Source organism: Diaphorina citri, unplaced genomic scaffold (genome assembly GCF_000475195.1).
Source record: "Diaphorina citri unplaced genomic scaffold, Diaci psyllid genome assembly version 1.1 scaffold224, whole genome shotgun sequence".
NCBI lineage: Eukaryota > Metazoa > Arthropoda > Insecta > Hemiptera > Psyllidae > Diaphorina > Diaphorina citri.
Genome location: NW_007377661.1, coordinates 314,980 through 329,622, shown reverse-complemented (window position 1 = coordinate 329,622; position 14,643 = coordinate 314,980). Strand labels below are relative to the sequence as shown.

Sequence of the window (14,643 nt, the reverse complement as noted above, 5' to 3'; positions counted from 1 at the left end):
ACTGACGTGCCATGTATTTCACTTGATTTAGATGAGCTACATTAAGATCTCAGATCCGTCCGAACAAATGCCACGCTCGACAATGTTTAATCAAAGTGATCAACGGAAACAGGTACTTTCTAGTGTCAAAAATCCTGGAATCAAAATTTTGGACATTGGAAATAAATACTAAGAACAAAAGTATATTTCCGGAGGGGCTTGGCCACTTGGCCCCAGTTCGCTTGACTATGATTTCAACCACCTACTCACATGAACCTCAAGACAACCTGAGTGGGACCAGGAAAAACCCAGCAGCATGTGTTTACCCAGTCGGTCACCCGTCCAGATACCAACCACGCGCAACATTGCTCAACCACAAAGGTCCATTTGGAACTGGTGCATTCAACGTTTTATTGCCGGTTGCTCTAATAACAATTATCTATCACGTAACTTATACAACCATAAATATGCTTCATCAGCCTTTTCATCTATGATGATATGAAATCTAAAATCCTTTACAACTAATGAAAATAATACAAAATAGAAAGTAAAAATCTAATAAATTAAAAATACTCTATCTTCTTACAAAAATACGTAATATTTCTAAAGGTAAACGTAAGTAGAACGAAAAAAATACCTTTTTAATACCAAAAGGCACGGTAATAATTTACCGTGCCTTTTGGTATTAAACGGTAATAATTTACCGTGCCTTTTGGTATTAAAAAGGTATAAATACTCTATCTTCTTACAAAAATACGTAATATTTCTAAAGGTAAACGTAAGTAGAACGAAAAAAATACCTTTTTAATACCAAAAGGTATTTTTTTAGCTCTTTTGTGTTACTTGATCTGACTGATCTCCCAACAGAAGTTATCCTGACTTATCTACCGACAGCGTTTATACGATACACTGGGAGTTCACACGATAGAGTGACATCTTGACTCAGCACATGTTAAGCCCCGTTTACACGACGCAGGAGTTCAGTGATATCTTGAGTCAGCACATGTTAAGCCTCGTTCACACGATGCACTGGGACTAGGGGATAGTTCAGTGATATCTTGAGTCAGCACATGTTAGTCCCCGTTCACACGATACACTGGGAGGACTTCAGTGATATCGTGAGTCTCTTGAGTCAGCACATGTTAAGCCTCGTTCACACGATGCACTGGGACTAGGGGATAGTTCAGTGATATCTTGAGTCAGCACATGTTAGGCCCCGTTCACACGATACACTGGGAGGACTTCAGTGATATCGTGAGTAAGCACATGTTAAGCCGCGTTTACACGACACGGGAGTTCAGTGATGTTCCTTATTAAACCACATGGTCATCATTTCATCTATACTGGTGTAGGTACCGGTCACAAAACCAAGGACTCCAAAACCTGTGAAAATAATAATAACTTCACATTACTTCTTTTCCTCAAAGATAGCAAATTGGATGTCTGTCCGGTAGTAGGCACCCATCTCTTAGGTATATCCAGTGTTTAGGTTAGGAGGACAAGATAGGAGAAAGCCTAACCACATGGTCATCATTTCATCTATACTGGTGTAGGTACCGGTCACAAAACCAAGGACTCCAAAACCTGTGAAAATAATAATAACTTGACATTACTTCTTTTCCTCAAAGATAGCAAATTGGATGTCTGTCCGGTAGTAGGTACCTATCTTTTAGGTATATCCAGTGTTTGGGTTAGGAGGACAAGATAGGAGAAAGCCAAAACCTGTGAAAATAATAATAACTTGACATTATTTCTTTTCCTCAAAGATAGCAAATTGGATGTCTGTCCGGTAGTAGGTACCTATCTCTTAGGTATATCCAGTGTTTAGGTTAGGTTAGGAGGACAAGATGGGAGAAAGCCAGTCGTTCTGAGAACAAACATTTGTTTAGGGTTAAGTTCACCCTGGACAGAAACCGAACTTAAGAGCTTACAAGAAAAGCCATCTTCTTCTTATAGTGTCATATTCTACTAAACGTTGGCAGCCATTAAAAAAAAAAACAACAACAACAACACCACCAACAACAACAACAACAACAAATAAACAAAGGCAAGAACTTACTAATGATCAGCAGGTTCTTCCAGAGTCGCCAGTTGAGAGTTCCAAGACCGGGGTTGTCCCAGCACACGATGAGTTCGATGAAAGATGGGAACATGAGTCCCAGGGTGGATAAACAAATAGCTCCCACCAGGGAGATGAAAGGACCCAGGTCTGGTATGGCGGCTGCCACACCCACTGGAATAGCTCCCCCCAGGGAGATGAAAGGACCCAGGTCTGGTATGGCGGCTGCCACACCCACTGGAAATGGGGGAAAAGTCCGTAAAAATTAGGGTTTAATTTTTACTTTCTTAAATTTGAATAGGACTTATAACGATAGAGTCCTTCTACATCTACATACAAGAGTTATACACTCACTCTATAGGCGCGCGAACGTCAAGAGTTCGAAGCACCTACCGGCCTATATTAACACGACTTTCATGGTTTTTCGGCTCAACTTTTCTCACATTAGGGTTACGTTGAACGCCTTTCCATTTTGCTGGAATCAAAAATAGCTCCTCAAACCGTTGAACGATTTTTTAAAGAGATTTGATTGAAAAAATTGTAACTACTGCGGTCTAAAATTGTCCCTACGATTTTTTAAAGAGATTTGATTGAAAAAATTGTAACTACTGCGGTCTAAAATTGTCCCTAAATAGAAGAGAACAGGACACAGGATAACAGAAAGCCAGCCGTTCCGAGAACGAACCTTATTACTTTCTTTCACAATTTCAAGCGAGGTCCTTTGATGTAAACTTTATGTATTATACTGTTAAACCCATCAAATACACGAGACCTTGTTTAGACTGCTGGGGTAAAGGAACAGTCTCATTCTGACGGGATAAACAAGGTATATTGTATTCTGCCAGCCGTTCCGAGAACGAACCTTCTTACTTTCTTTCATAATTTCAAGCGAGGTCCTTTGATGTAAACTTTATGTATTATACTGTTAAACCCATCAAATATACGAGACCTTGTTTAGACTGCTGGGGTAAAGGGACAGTCTCATTCTGACGGGATAAACAAGGTATATTGTATTCTATTCAATTCTTACCTGTGAAGACGACCAGAGATATTCGAATGACATACTCGGCTACAGTTGGTTGAGCAGTAAACCTGTGCTTAACGTTCTTCCATATGATCTCCATTGGGACGTAGAACTGAAGAGCATACGTCAAGAATATAGCCACATGTGCCCAGGTCAAGTACCTCTGAAAATAGTGGGTGTTTAATTTATCACAGTGTGAGACTGATACGTTGGTGCTGGTTTCCTTTTTCCAAATAAATGTAGGCATCTTATGAACAGACTAAAAGGGTAAAACAATTCACCTCTCTGAAGATGAATAAATTTACCAAGCTGCAAATTTTCGTCATCTATTTGAAGAACATGTACTTTCTGTTTTTCAAAAAATAGTGATAAGACTTGGGACAGCGGAAATACTGTTATTGAGATAGTTATACATATTTTCATGTTACTGCCATCCTATGTATAGATGCTGTACTTTTTACCTAAATCCACGGTTTGATGAACTCCTTTCAGACTTGAGTTACGTCTTCACCTGATGAGCTTTTCCTATCGTCAAAAACCGAACCAGTGGGAACGTTTCGATAAACGTAGCTTCAAAATGTTGGATCTGTATTCCCCATTTGTTCAGATTTTGCCGAACTACAAATGACATTCAAGTGAAGACGTAGTTTGTGTATGTAACCTTGTTGTAGTCGAGGATCACATGGACTGGAATTTTAAGCGCAGCTCGCAACTACTGGCATTTCATACTAGTGAGAGGTTTGAATAGCACCTCACCTCGAACCAGTGGGAACGTTTCGATAAACGTAGCTTCAAAATGTTGGATCTGTATTCCCCATTTGTTCAGATTTTGCCGAACTACAAATGGCATTCAAGTGAAGACGTAGTTTGTGTATGTAACCTTGTTGTAGTCGAGGATCACATGGACTCGAATTTTAAGCGCAGGTCGCAACTACTGGCATTTCATACTAGTGAGAGGTTTGAATAGCACCTCACCCTAACCATTTTACCTTTGAGTTTTTCTCAAAGTTGTTACTTTTACATAAAATTTATGTATAGATTTTATTTTGTCCTTATTTTTATAGGAAGGTTTATTTTCTCATAAACAATTTTTTGTTTTGTGTTCATATTATTGTATATTTTTCTCCTATGTTTTACTGTCGAGTATACATATAATTATGAAGTTAATTAAGTAACTAATTATGAACTGAGGTGTAGGTATCCTAGGGATATGTACTGTGTAATGTTCAAGTTGTCTAATTTTTTTAAACTGACCATGTAAAAAACAAGTTGGACGGTTTTAAACTTGACATTTACCAAGTTAGTGAAGTATTATGTTAAGGCGGTCTCTTCCTGATCCCTTATGTGCCGCGTCCATTTTAATTTAGGACTATTGCACTGAAGTGAAGTAATTACTTTTTTACTTCACAATTATAGTTTTTTTTAAATCAAATAACCCCTCGATAAGGCCATATTTTTCTCTCTCTTTCGGTGACTGTAAAGACGTTTTGTGTTCATATTATTGTATATTTTTTTCTCCTATGTTTTACTGTCGAGTATACATATAATTATGAAGTTAATTAAGTAACGAATTATGAACTGAGGTGTAGGTATCCTAGGGATATGTACTGTGTAATGTTCAAGTTGTCTAATTTTTTTAAACTGACGATGTAAAAAACAAGTTGGACGGATTTAAACTTGACGTTTACCAAGTTAGTGAAGTATTATGTTAAGGCGGTCTCTTCCTGATCCCTTATGTGCCGCGTCCATTTTAATTTAGGACTATTGCACTGAAGTGAAGTAATTACTTTTTTTACTTCACAATTATAGTTTTTTTTTTTAACCAAATAACCCCTCGATAAGGCCATATTTTTCTCTCTCTTTCGGTGACTGTAAAGACGACGATTCTGTCGAATAAGGAAAGTAAAAAAAAAAAAAAAATCTTAACTCGAAATAATACTGTATGTACCTACTTCTTCTTCTTCTTCTTCTTCTTCTTCTTCTTCTTCTTCTTTCTTTCTTTCTTCAAGGCTTCTTTGAAAGCTCAAATAAAAAAAAAAGATATTCAAAGTTAAGAAGCCAAGCCTTTCATATTTTTTTCGATGTCTACGTACGTATCTAAAGTTTGAAAACTTTGTGCAATCGTCCATTTTTTAAACTTCTGAGTGTTTCAAAGGGGGAGGGGGGATAAACAACTTTTGTGTAAAGATGTTTCGTCAGTGGGTGAAATTGTTTCGTTGACACTTATACAGGATGGTTCATCATAGTACAGTCACTACCGTGGCGTGATATTTTTGAGTGAGGCTTTTTGAGAGATTTTATTGACCCTATACTTACGAGTAGGTAGGTATAATTAACTAGTTAGCTACTCTCTCTGATTTTGGGCGATCTGTTACACAATGCTCCGAACATTTAAGCTAGAAGTTTGACATGAACTAGAAGCCGTTTTTTTCATGCTGGCAAAATATAATAGAGGTACCATGTTCCTGCAGTTGCTTTTAATTATTTCGTACACGGAAACTAACCATTAGAATTAAAAGCGGGTTGCTTTGTCTTCAAGGAATGGTTAATTGGTGTGAATTATCATTATCATGTCACTTGGGCATCACTCAAAGTATGAGTTACCATATTATTAATGTTTATGATTCATCTTGTACTTAGATAAGACAAGCAGCTTAGCATGTTACTGACCTACAGGTCAAAGGTTAGTAAAAGATCGCCTAGTTCATACGCCTATCAAAATTATCATGTCACTTGGGCATCACTCAAAGTATGAGTTACCATATTATTAATGTTTATGATTCATCTTGTACTTAGATAAGACAAGCAGCTTGGCATGTTACTGACCTACAGGTCAAAGGTTAGTAAAAGATCGCTTAGTTGATCCGCCTATCAAAATTACCTATAATAATTATGGCATTTCAAATTAATCCGTAGTACATATTCGTAAATGAGTAAACCTTTTGGAATTTGATAAATAGTAGGTTTTGGAATCAACATGTTATCATTTCTCCATTTATCTTATTTTCCTTTAGGATGAAACATAATCTCAATCAACTCACATTTTCACTTTTCTCCTCAATGGTATGACGTCAAAGACATCGATATCCCGGCTAAAATTGAACAAAAAAAAAGGTTAAACATATCCTATTTAATAAGAAGTAAATAAATTAAAAAAATAACTTTCCAAATCCACCTCTTGAAAATGGAGAAATTTTATATGTGCAATGTTTGTTCTCAATTAAACTTCCACGATTTCAATCCATGTTTGTCTTTCATTTTTCATCTTCTTGCATTTATTTCTCCTGTTACATTTCCCTTGCTCTCGTATTATGAACATATCACATATCAGACATTTCTATTTCTGAGAAAAACGAAAAACTTTTCTGTGGAAATCCGTTCCGGGACTTTCGTTTAAGATGATTACGTATTTACAAGTAGAACAATACTAAGTAAGTCCCTTGCTCTCGTATTATGAACATATCACATATCAGACATTTCTATTTCTGAGAAAAACGAAAAACTTTTCTGTGGAAATCCGTTCCAGGACTTTCGTTTAAGATGATTACGTATTTACAAGTAGAACAATACTAAGTAAGTATACCTACATACGAGTATTCTTGAGTAAATACATTTTCTTTTAAGGCGCTTTAAAAATAGCTACTTTAAGCACTCCACTACGGATTTTTTTGTGTACCCAATGCACAAGGATTTTTCCCCCATTATAATAAGTAGGAACTGATCTCAGCCTGCCCTCTTATATTTTTTTACCCAGCGGCCCCACTTTCACCATATCTGTTGTCATTAAATCATACAGGAAAATGGCTCAATAAGTCTAGGGTTCATCACTCATCATATCATCCATTAAAATCCACCTCTTGAAAATGGAGAAATTTTATATGTGCAATGTTTGTTCTCAATTAAACTTCCACGATTTCAATCCATGTTTGTCTTTAATTTTTCATCTTCTTGCATTTATTTCTCCTTTTACATTTCCTTGCTCTCGTATTATGAACATATCACATATCAGACATTTCTATTTTTGAATTCTGAGAAAAAGTTTTCTGTGGAAATCCGTTCCGGGACTTTCGTTTAAGATGATTACGTAGGTATTTACAAGTAGAACAATACTAAGTATACATATTCTTGAGTAAATACCTACTTACATTTTATTTTAAGGCGCTTTAAAAATAGCTACTTTAAGCACTCCACTACGGATTTTTTTGTGTACCCAATGCACAAGGATTTTTCCTCCATTATAATAAGTAGGAACTGATCTCAGCCTGCCCTCTTATATTTTTTTACCCAGCGGCTCCACTTTCACCATCTGTGTCATTAAATCATACAGGAAAATGGCTCAATAAGTCCAGGGTTCATCACTCATCATATCATCCATTATATAAGCCTACCGTCCTACGTCTACCTAGTAGGTACCTACATACATATCTTTGTTATTTGTAGATAATTAATAATCAGGTATGTGTTGAGTTTTACACTGATTTACCACTGTTTGTTTCTCTACATTGTAAATTTTACATCTTTAAGTCATGTGAAATAATTTCATTTGTTATCCCCAGGAATTTAGACTGAAACATGCATCGACAACATGCATTGTAAATTTTACATCTTTAAGTCATCTGAAATAATTTCATTTGTTATCCCCAGGAATTTAGACTGAAACATGCATCGACAACCCCCCCCCTTTGGTAACATTGCTGTTTGGACCCTTGCCCCCCCTGACAAAATCCTGGATACGGCCCTGATAAGTATATTGAGGTAGAAAAGTATTCCTACAACTAAGGGTCTTTTTAAAATTTATTAAAGAACATTTTTTCATGCACTTAGATATTTTTTTTTTGTCTCTTTTCATATCACCAAGTCACCTTTAGATTTGAACTACAAACTTGACTTTATGTTGGTCCATTTTTTGGGTGTTTCTCATGCATCTACCTTTGTTCAAAAGACCAAGGCTCATGTCAACATACATGTGCAACTGTAGACCTGTGGGTAATAGTGAAACATGCAATGTAGTCATGACTATGATGTGTGAAATGAGTGCTCAGTTCTAAGACAGTAAGTACACTACCTATCTGAATGCAAAGCTAAATACCTACCTTCTATCATCATCACTTGGTTTGACTTTTGAGAAACACATGATGATCCTTCTTCAGGACAGGAGCAAAACTGAGTTCAGTTCAGTGTTTTTCTGGTGATAGTGAAACACTTATGGGGAGTCACGTAGAGTCTCTATAAAGAAGTACAAATCTAATATTCTATAACATTCTCAAATAAGTTGAAAGTTCTCAAATCAACTTGATTTTCTTCTTTAATACTGCAAAATTCGGCGAAAAACAAATCCACTCCACACTCCACTTTTCACTTTTTTTTTATCAAAAATTTTGAATTATTAGTGGAGATGCCAAAACTCCCTGCAGTTATAAACTAGCATAGGCTTAAAGGTTCGATTAGTGGAGATGCCAAAACTCTCTGTAGTTTTAAACTAGCATAGGCTTAAAGGTTCGATTAGTGGAGATGTCAAAACTCCCTGCAGTTATAAACTAGCATAGGCTTAAAGGTTCGATTAGTGGAGATGCCAAAACTCTCTGTAGTTATTAACTAGCATAGGCTTAGAGGTTCGATTAGTGGAGATGCCAAAACTCCCTGCAGTTAAAAACTACCATAGGCTTAAAGGCGAGATTAGTGGAGATGCTAAAACTCCTTGAATGTTATAAGATTTATAAGCTCGAATACCCACCTAGTCTTAAAGGTAAAATTAGCTTGCTTTAGCTTTAGTTTTGCTTTTGCTCAAAACATCCCACTATTTCTTAATAATGAAATGGATTGACTCATTTTGAATTTTCGCGCCTCAAATTTCAAAAACAGAAAAACGAACGTTTTGAAAGGCTCTTGTGGACGATGCATTTTCCAGAAAGTCTGATTCGGGGGAACCGGGGTTACTTGGGTCAGTCGGTGACTCGGTCAACTGTTTTCAGTTTTCACACAACAGTAACAATAATACCTACCTAACTTCGTGTATTAGGCACCTAGGAGTACAAAAATTAGTACAGCTCTGCTACTGACAATCAGCGGGGTGCAATAACATTCAATTTCGATTTCGAGATCAATAACAAATTCTCAATTCATAATACAAAGAAAAGGGTGAAAGTAAAAGTTGGAATCTTCGATTTTGATGAAATTTAAATTAACTAAACACCTTAAATATTATCCATAAAGAAATAATGATTGGCTCGTCAGTTTTTGGGCTCCGTTGGGCCTTTGGAGGATTGTAGGAGCCCTTCCTCTGAGATCAATTATCCATAGAAGGTTTTGGGTTCAAAGCCCAAAAAAAAAAAAAAAAAAATAAAAAAAAATAGAAAGTAAAAACTGATCTGGCATTTCAATTGAAATAAATTCACTTGCCAACCTCAGTGGTGTAGTGGTTAGCAAGGAGGACTCTGAATCTGGAGGGTGGTGGTTCGAGTCCAAGTCAAGTCGTAAAGTTTGGAGTAGTGTATTAAGCGGGGAACGTCATTTGTGTCAAGCATTTATGCTTAACACAATTAAATTTCTTTTTTTTTTCCAAGTCACTTTCTGGTGTAACCTGCTGAAATATTAGGGCCAAAAATTCGATTCTTGACAGTCGCTATCGCTAACAACTTTCTGGAGTTCTCGTGTTGACCCAGCAACTAAATGGAAAGTATTGTGTCTCTTCTCTATCTGATGAGACTACAGAATAGACATGCTATGACACAGACCGCCTGAATCTAAGATCTAAGGGTATATTTCAGTTCGATATGTACGTACTTACATCTTTCATATTTCTGGACACAAACACAATGTAAACGCAGCAGCAACCTATCAGGTCTATCACAAGAAACGTGTTCACAACCCCTCTGAAACAAAACGAAATAATTCGTCTATGATTGGTAGGGGAAATGATTAGAATCCATTACCAAAGCTGAGGAAGAAGGAAGACAGGATAGGAGAAAGTCAGCTGTTCAGAGAACGAACCTTATCTGTTCAAGATAAAATCCGTCCCGAGCGGGAATTGAACTCGCATCCTAGCGCTTACAAGGCAGACGCGCTACCCTCTAAACGTCTAAACTAACTAGGCTGGCGAGGGTACTTTTAATGATTAGGTGGTAAATCGAAACAAAGTTCATTAACTTAATCCTGTTCTATGATGGTTCTAACTGATGATGATGATGGTTCTGGCTGCCAACTTACCTGGCAGTATTGCTAAACCTCTGCAAGGAGGGAGGTCCTGCCAGGAAAGCCACCTCCGCGACATCAGCAAATCCCAGGGTCGGGATCTTCATTCGCCTACACACTTGCACGCAGGAGGCCTGGGTTGGATTCCCAGTGGGACCAAGGTTTTTTTAGGCTCTGTGCTTGGAGTTCGGGGTGCACTCAGCTTAGTAAGGATAATTGAGTAGCTACTTTAATCAAGTAGCAACCAGTGGCAACATTACCAGTGTAAAAAGTTCGCCTACATAGGATGTGGGCACACTTTACCTACAGAGGGAGAAGAGAAGAAGTTAACTATTAGCGATTGAAGATAATATATAAGGTCCTGAACAACAGGATAAATGAATCCTTACCTCGGTGGGTAGTGTAATATATTTTCTCAAAAATATTATTATTATTATTATTTGATCAACACAAAATTGCCCATAAAAGACTGGTCATTACTTACTGCTTACTGACAACAATGAACAATACCAGTGTTGTTAATAAAATACATTTAAGTGGCTCTTGAGTGGACCACTGGGCAAGGTTAACGCTGGATACCTTCTCTGCCACCTAAACCTTTAGAGCTCCATTATTGTGGTCAAGTGGTCAAATAATGAGGATAAAATTCCACAGGTCACCAGGGATTGAACCCGTGCCCTCCTGTTTACCGGGCGAGTGCCTTGACCACTACGACATCGAGGCAGGTTGTGGTCAAATTCTCAAAATAACGAGGCTTAAAGGCGAATTTGTGCATTATTTTTTCAAGATTGTACCTCGGTACCGGCATTCCTGCAAGGCACATTCTCTTACTTCAATGCCTATCCAAGAACGGAAAAGTCTGGTTAGAAAATTTCCCCCTGGCCGGGATTTGAACCTAGCACCTCCGGGTTGAGACTCTTGACCACTAGGCCACAGAGGTGGGCGATATACTTAGACTAGGTCTGGAGTTTTGACATCTACGAGCATATTAGCCATATGACATACGATATAGTGCTATATTCAGCCTGTCGAAATAGGACATATTATTATCTATTTCCATTATCTTATACCTAACCTACTCGTATATTGCTATCATGGGAAATTATTACTCATGTTGATAGCACAGAGTAAATAAAATTGCAAGTTGTAAAATTGCAGTGCTTGTTGTACCTATGTACTTTACTTGATATGAAAGAGTTTTAACCCTTTGATTCGCCTACATAGGATGTGGGCACACTTTACCTACAGAGGGAGAAGAGAAGAAGTTAACTATTAGCGATTGAAGATAATATATAAGGTGCTGAACAACAGGATAAATGGATCCTTACCTCAGTGGGTAGTGTAATATATTTTCTCAAAAATATTATTATTATTTGATCAACACAACATTGCCAATAAGACTGGTCATTACTTACTGCTTACTGACAACAATACCAGTGTTGTTAATAAAATACATTTAAGTGGACCACTGGGCAAGGTTAACGCTGGATACCTGATCTACCACCTAAACTCTAGCTTTATTATTGTGGTCAAATAATGAGGATAAAATTCCACAGGTCACCAGGGATTGAACCCGTGCCCTCCCGTTTACTGGGCGAGTGCCTTGACCACCACGACACCGAGGCAGTTTATGGTCAAATTCTCATATTAATGAGGGTTATAGGTGGATTGGTGCTTTTTTTTAAAGATTGTACCTTGGTCCCGGCATTACTGCAAGGCACATTCTTTTACTTCCATGCCTATCCAAGAACAGAAAAGTCTGGTTAGAAAATTTCCCCCTGGCCGGGATTCGAACCTAGCACCTCCGGGTTGAGACTCGACCACTAGGCCACAGAGGTGGGCGAATTACTTAGGCTGAAAATCTAGAACTTCCGTCATACTCACAAGAATATGTATGCAATATGTACAAATCACACCAATAATACAAGTGGCAAACAGGCCAAAATACAAGCCAGCCTTGCTGAAGGCGAGTGGCATAGCCAATATCCCCGTGCCCAGACTGCCTTTGAGCAAATGAATCAAGGTCTCTGTGTCACTGAAAGAGAAAATCTTTCGGTTAGAATGGAGGTCGTTTTTGTTTGGCTCCAAGAAAAAAAAAAAAAAAAAAAAAAAAAAAAAAAAATCTGGTGTGAACATCACACGAATTTCTATTACATTTACGAAATTCGTATTTGAAAAAAAGTACCTACCTAAAGGTAGAAAGTCATGGGGAGTCAGAAAGATGCAATTCAAAGTTTTACCATAATACTGTTCGTAATTTCGTTCAGGACAGCCACACTACTATCCCGCCACTAGATTGATGTTTTTTCGAGTTCATAGTACTGTAGAGTACCGAAAAAAGTTAAAGTACAACTGTAAAGAGGTTTTATTGTCGTCTTGAAATCGAACAGAGGAGGACAGGCAGGATAGATAAAGTTCGTTCAAGGCAGGAGTCGAACTCGCGACCTTAAAAATCGAACGCCTGCCTTTCAAGACAGGCGCGCTACTTTCCAAGCTAACTAGGTTGGCTGGCTGGCTGGCTCTGAGTGGTTTAAAAAATTTCAAAAAACCGATTTTAAAAAAAAAAAAAAAAAAAAAAAAAAGTACCTAAAGGTAGTTAGTCATGGGGAGTCAGAAAGATGCAATTCAAAGTTTTCCCATAATACTGTTCGTAATTTCGTTCAGGAGAGCCACACTACTATCACGTCACGTGATTGATGTTTTTTCGAGTTCATAGTACTGTAAAGTACGGAAAAAAGTTAAAGTACAACTGTAATTTTATTGTCGTCTTGAAATCGAACAGAGGAGGACAGGATAGATAAAATTCGATCAAGGCAGGAGTCGAACTCGCGACCTTAAAAATCGAACGCCTGCCTTTTAAGAGAGGCGCGCTACTTTCCAAGCTAACTAGGTTGGCTGGCTGGCTCTGAGTGGTTCCCACTTGTCCACTTACGAGGTAGGATGAGGTACTCTCCGATGTTCAAATGGGTCATAGCCTCCTCTCTCTGCGTCTTTGGAAGTTCCCGACACAAGGGGTAGAGTCGAACCCGCGGTCACCGTTATGGGAACCCCGTTGGACTGACATTTGTACCTGGAAAAGAGAGGAGTAACAAATCAAAAGATTTATTGACATTCAAAAAAGGTTAGATGGGAAGAAATCAATACGAGGACCTATTGAAATGAAAATGTACAAGTAACATGACTAAATTTGGCAAAATTTGTTAAAAAGGCTTGTCGATAAATTTTTTGGATGCCTTCTGAATAAAGGTATACCTAAGAAAAGGAGCGCTAACATCAAGATTGGGTGAAAGGACGAGCCATTTTTTTTTTTTTTTTAAATAAGTTCTTTTGCCACGATAAAGTCAGAAGAAAAAGGAGGGAGGGTAAAAGGGATAAGGAAATAGAAATAAAAAATAAAAAAAAAACCTCAGCGCCAGTAAGTCTATACTAACAAGTAATGTTCATTAACACTGACAGCATAGAGCAGACAAAAGGACGAGAGTGGAGACTCTTAGTTTTTTTCATCTCTCCCAAAACACCACCAGAGCGTAAATAAGTTTACTGTTTGGAAAAATTCATTCCGAAAGAAATTGAAGGAAAGGAAATTTGGAAACGAAGAAAGAGCTAGCGGTTAGAACACGTTGAATACACCATTTCCCAATGGATCACTGTAGTTAAGCAACGTTGCGTGTGGTGGGAATGGTGGGTAAGAATCCCGTTATGATGTTAACAGTGATGTTAAATCCTTTTAACAGTGGCGTTAAACCCTTTTAAGAATGTTAAAAAAAGAACAAAATTAAATTTAAAAACAGAGAAATACATTGAACGAAAAAAGTACTAGTGGGATTGGGATGGTATGTAATTGTTTTCGACATTTTCTCTCCAGATACTTTCTATCTTCACGGGGTTTGAACCTTCATGGGAGTAAAAGTCACGAAGAGCGGGTAACCTTTTTATCTATGTCACAAGTCACAAGACGGTAGTGTGCTCATAAATAAACGTCCTTAGCAAAGGCTATCAGGACGAGAAGAATAGAGAATAGATAAAATAGCGTTACAAATTTAGAAACCCAGGCGAGACTTAAGAAAACGGGCATAATCTTCCAGTTTTCTTCAAAGGAAAGCCAATTCGTTTCGAGTCACGCCTGAACAATCCATCACATCATATTGGGAAAAGATAAAAGAGAAAGCTTGGAGACAGAAAATAAATCAAGTCAAAAAGTAGAATATAAGTCAGCGTTTTCTTTTTACTATCAAGTTGTTAGTGCTTTATGTTCGAAGCATCAGTGGCGAAAACATAGGATTTTCAAATCATTGTAGGGTTTTTAACGAAGGATCATGTCACATGTGTCTTTCGTTAGTCGCTGAATGAATCCCTTAATCTGATAAGGGCATGAGAAAACTACTCTGTT

At 37.6% G+C, this 14,643-nt stretch overlaps 1 protein-coding gene and 2 long non-coding RNA genes across 3 annotated transcripts in view; all 3 read right to left on the bottom strand.

The window, feature by feature from the left end:
• LOC103506266 (proton-coupled amino acid transporter-like protein pathetic) overlaps nt 1-14,643 on the bottom strand; it is a gene marked incomplete in the record, with an annotated part of 47,653 nt that overhangs the window by 7,223 nt on the left and 25,787 nt on the right. Inside the window, 5 exon segments of the mRNA XM_026821354.1 lie at nt 9,850-9,934; nt 10,269-10,364; nt 11,470-11,495; nt 12,138-12,288; nt 13,186-13,323. Of these exon segments, the coding sequence (XP_026677155.1) occupies nt 9,850-9,934; nt 10,269-10,364; nt 11,470-11,495; nt 12,138-12,288; nt 13,186-13,323 (496 nt within the window).
• On the bottom strand, nt 182-843 carry LOC113466184. The gene is made up of 2 exons (XR_003390658.1): nt 780-843; nt 182-616 (listed from the first exon to the last, which is right to left on the bottom strand). It is a non-coding gene; the product is annotated as an uncharacterized LOC113466184 (long non-coding RNA).
• On the bottom strand, nt 2,242-3,205 carry LOC113466185. The gene is made up of 2 exons (XR_003390659.1): nt 3,069-3,205; nt 2,242-2,275 (listed from the first exon to the last, which is right to left on the bottom strand). It is a non-coding gene; the product is annotated as an uncharacterized LOC113466185 (long non-coding RNA).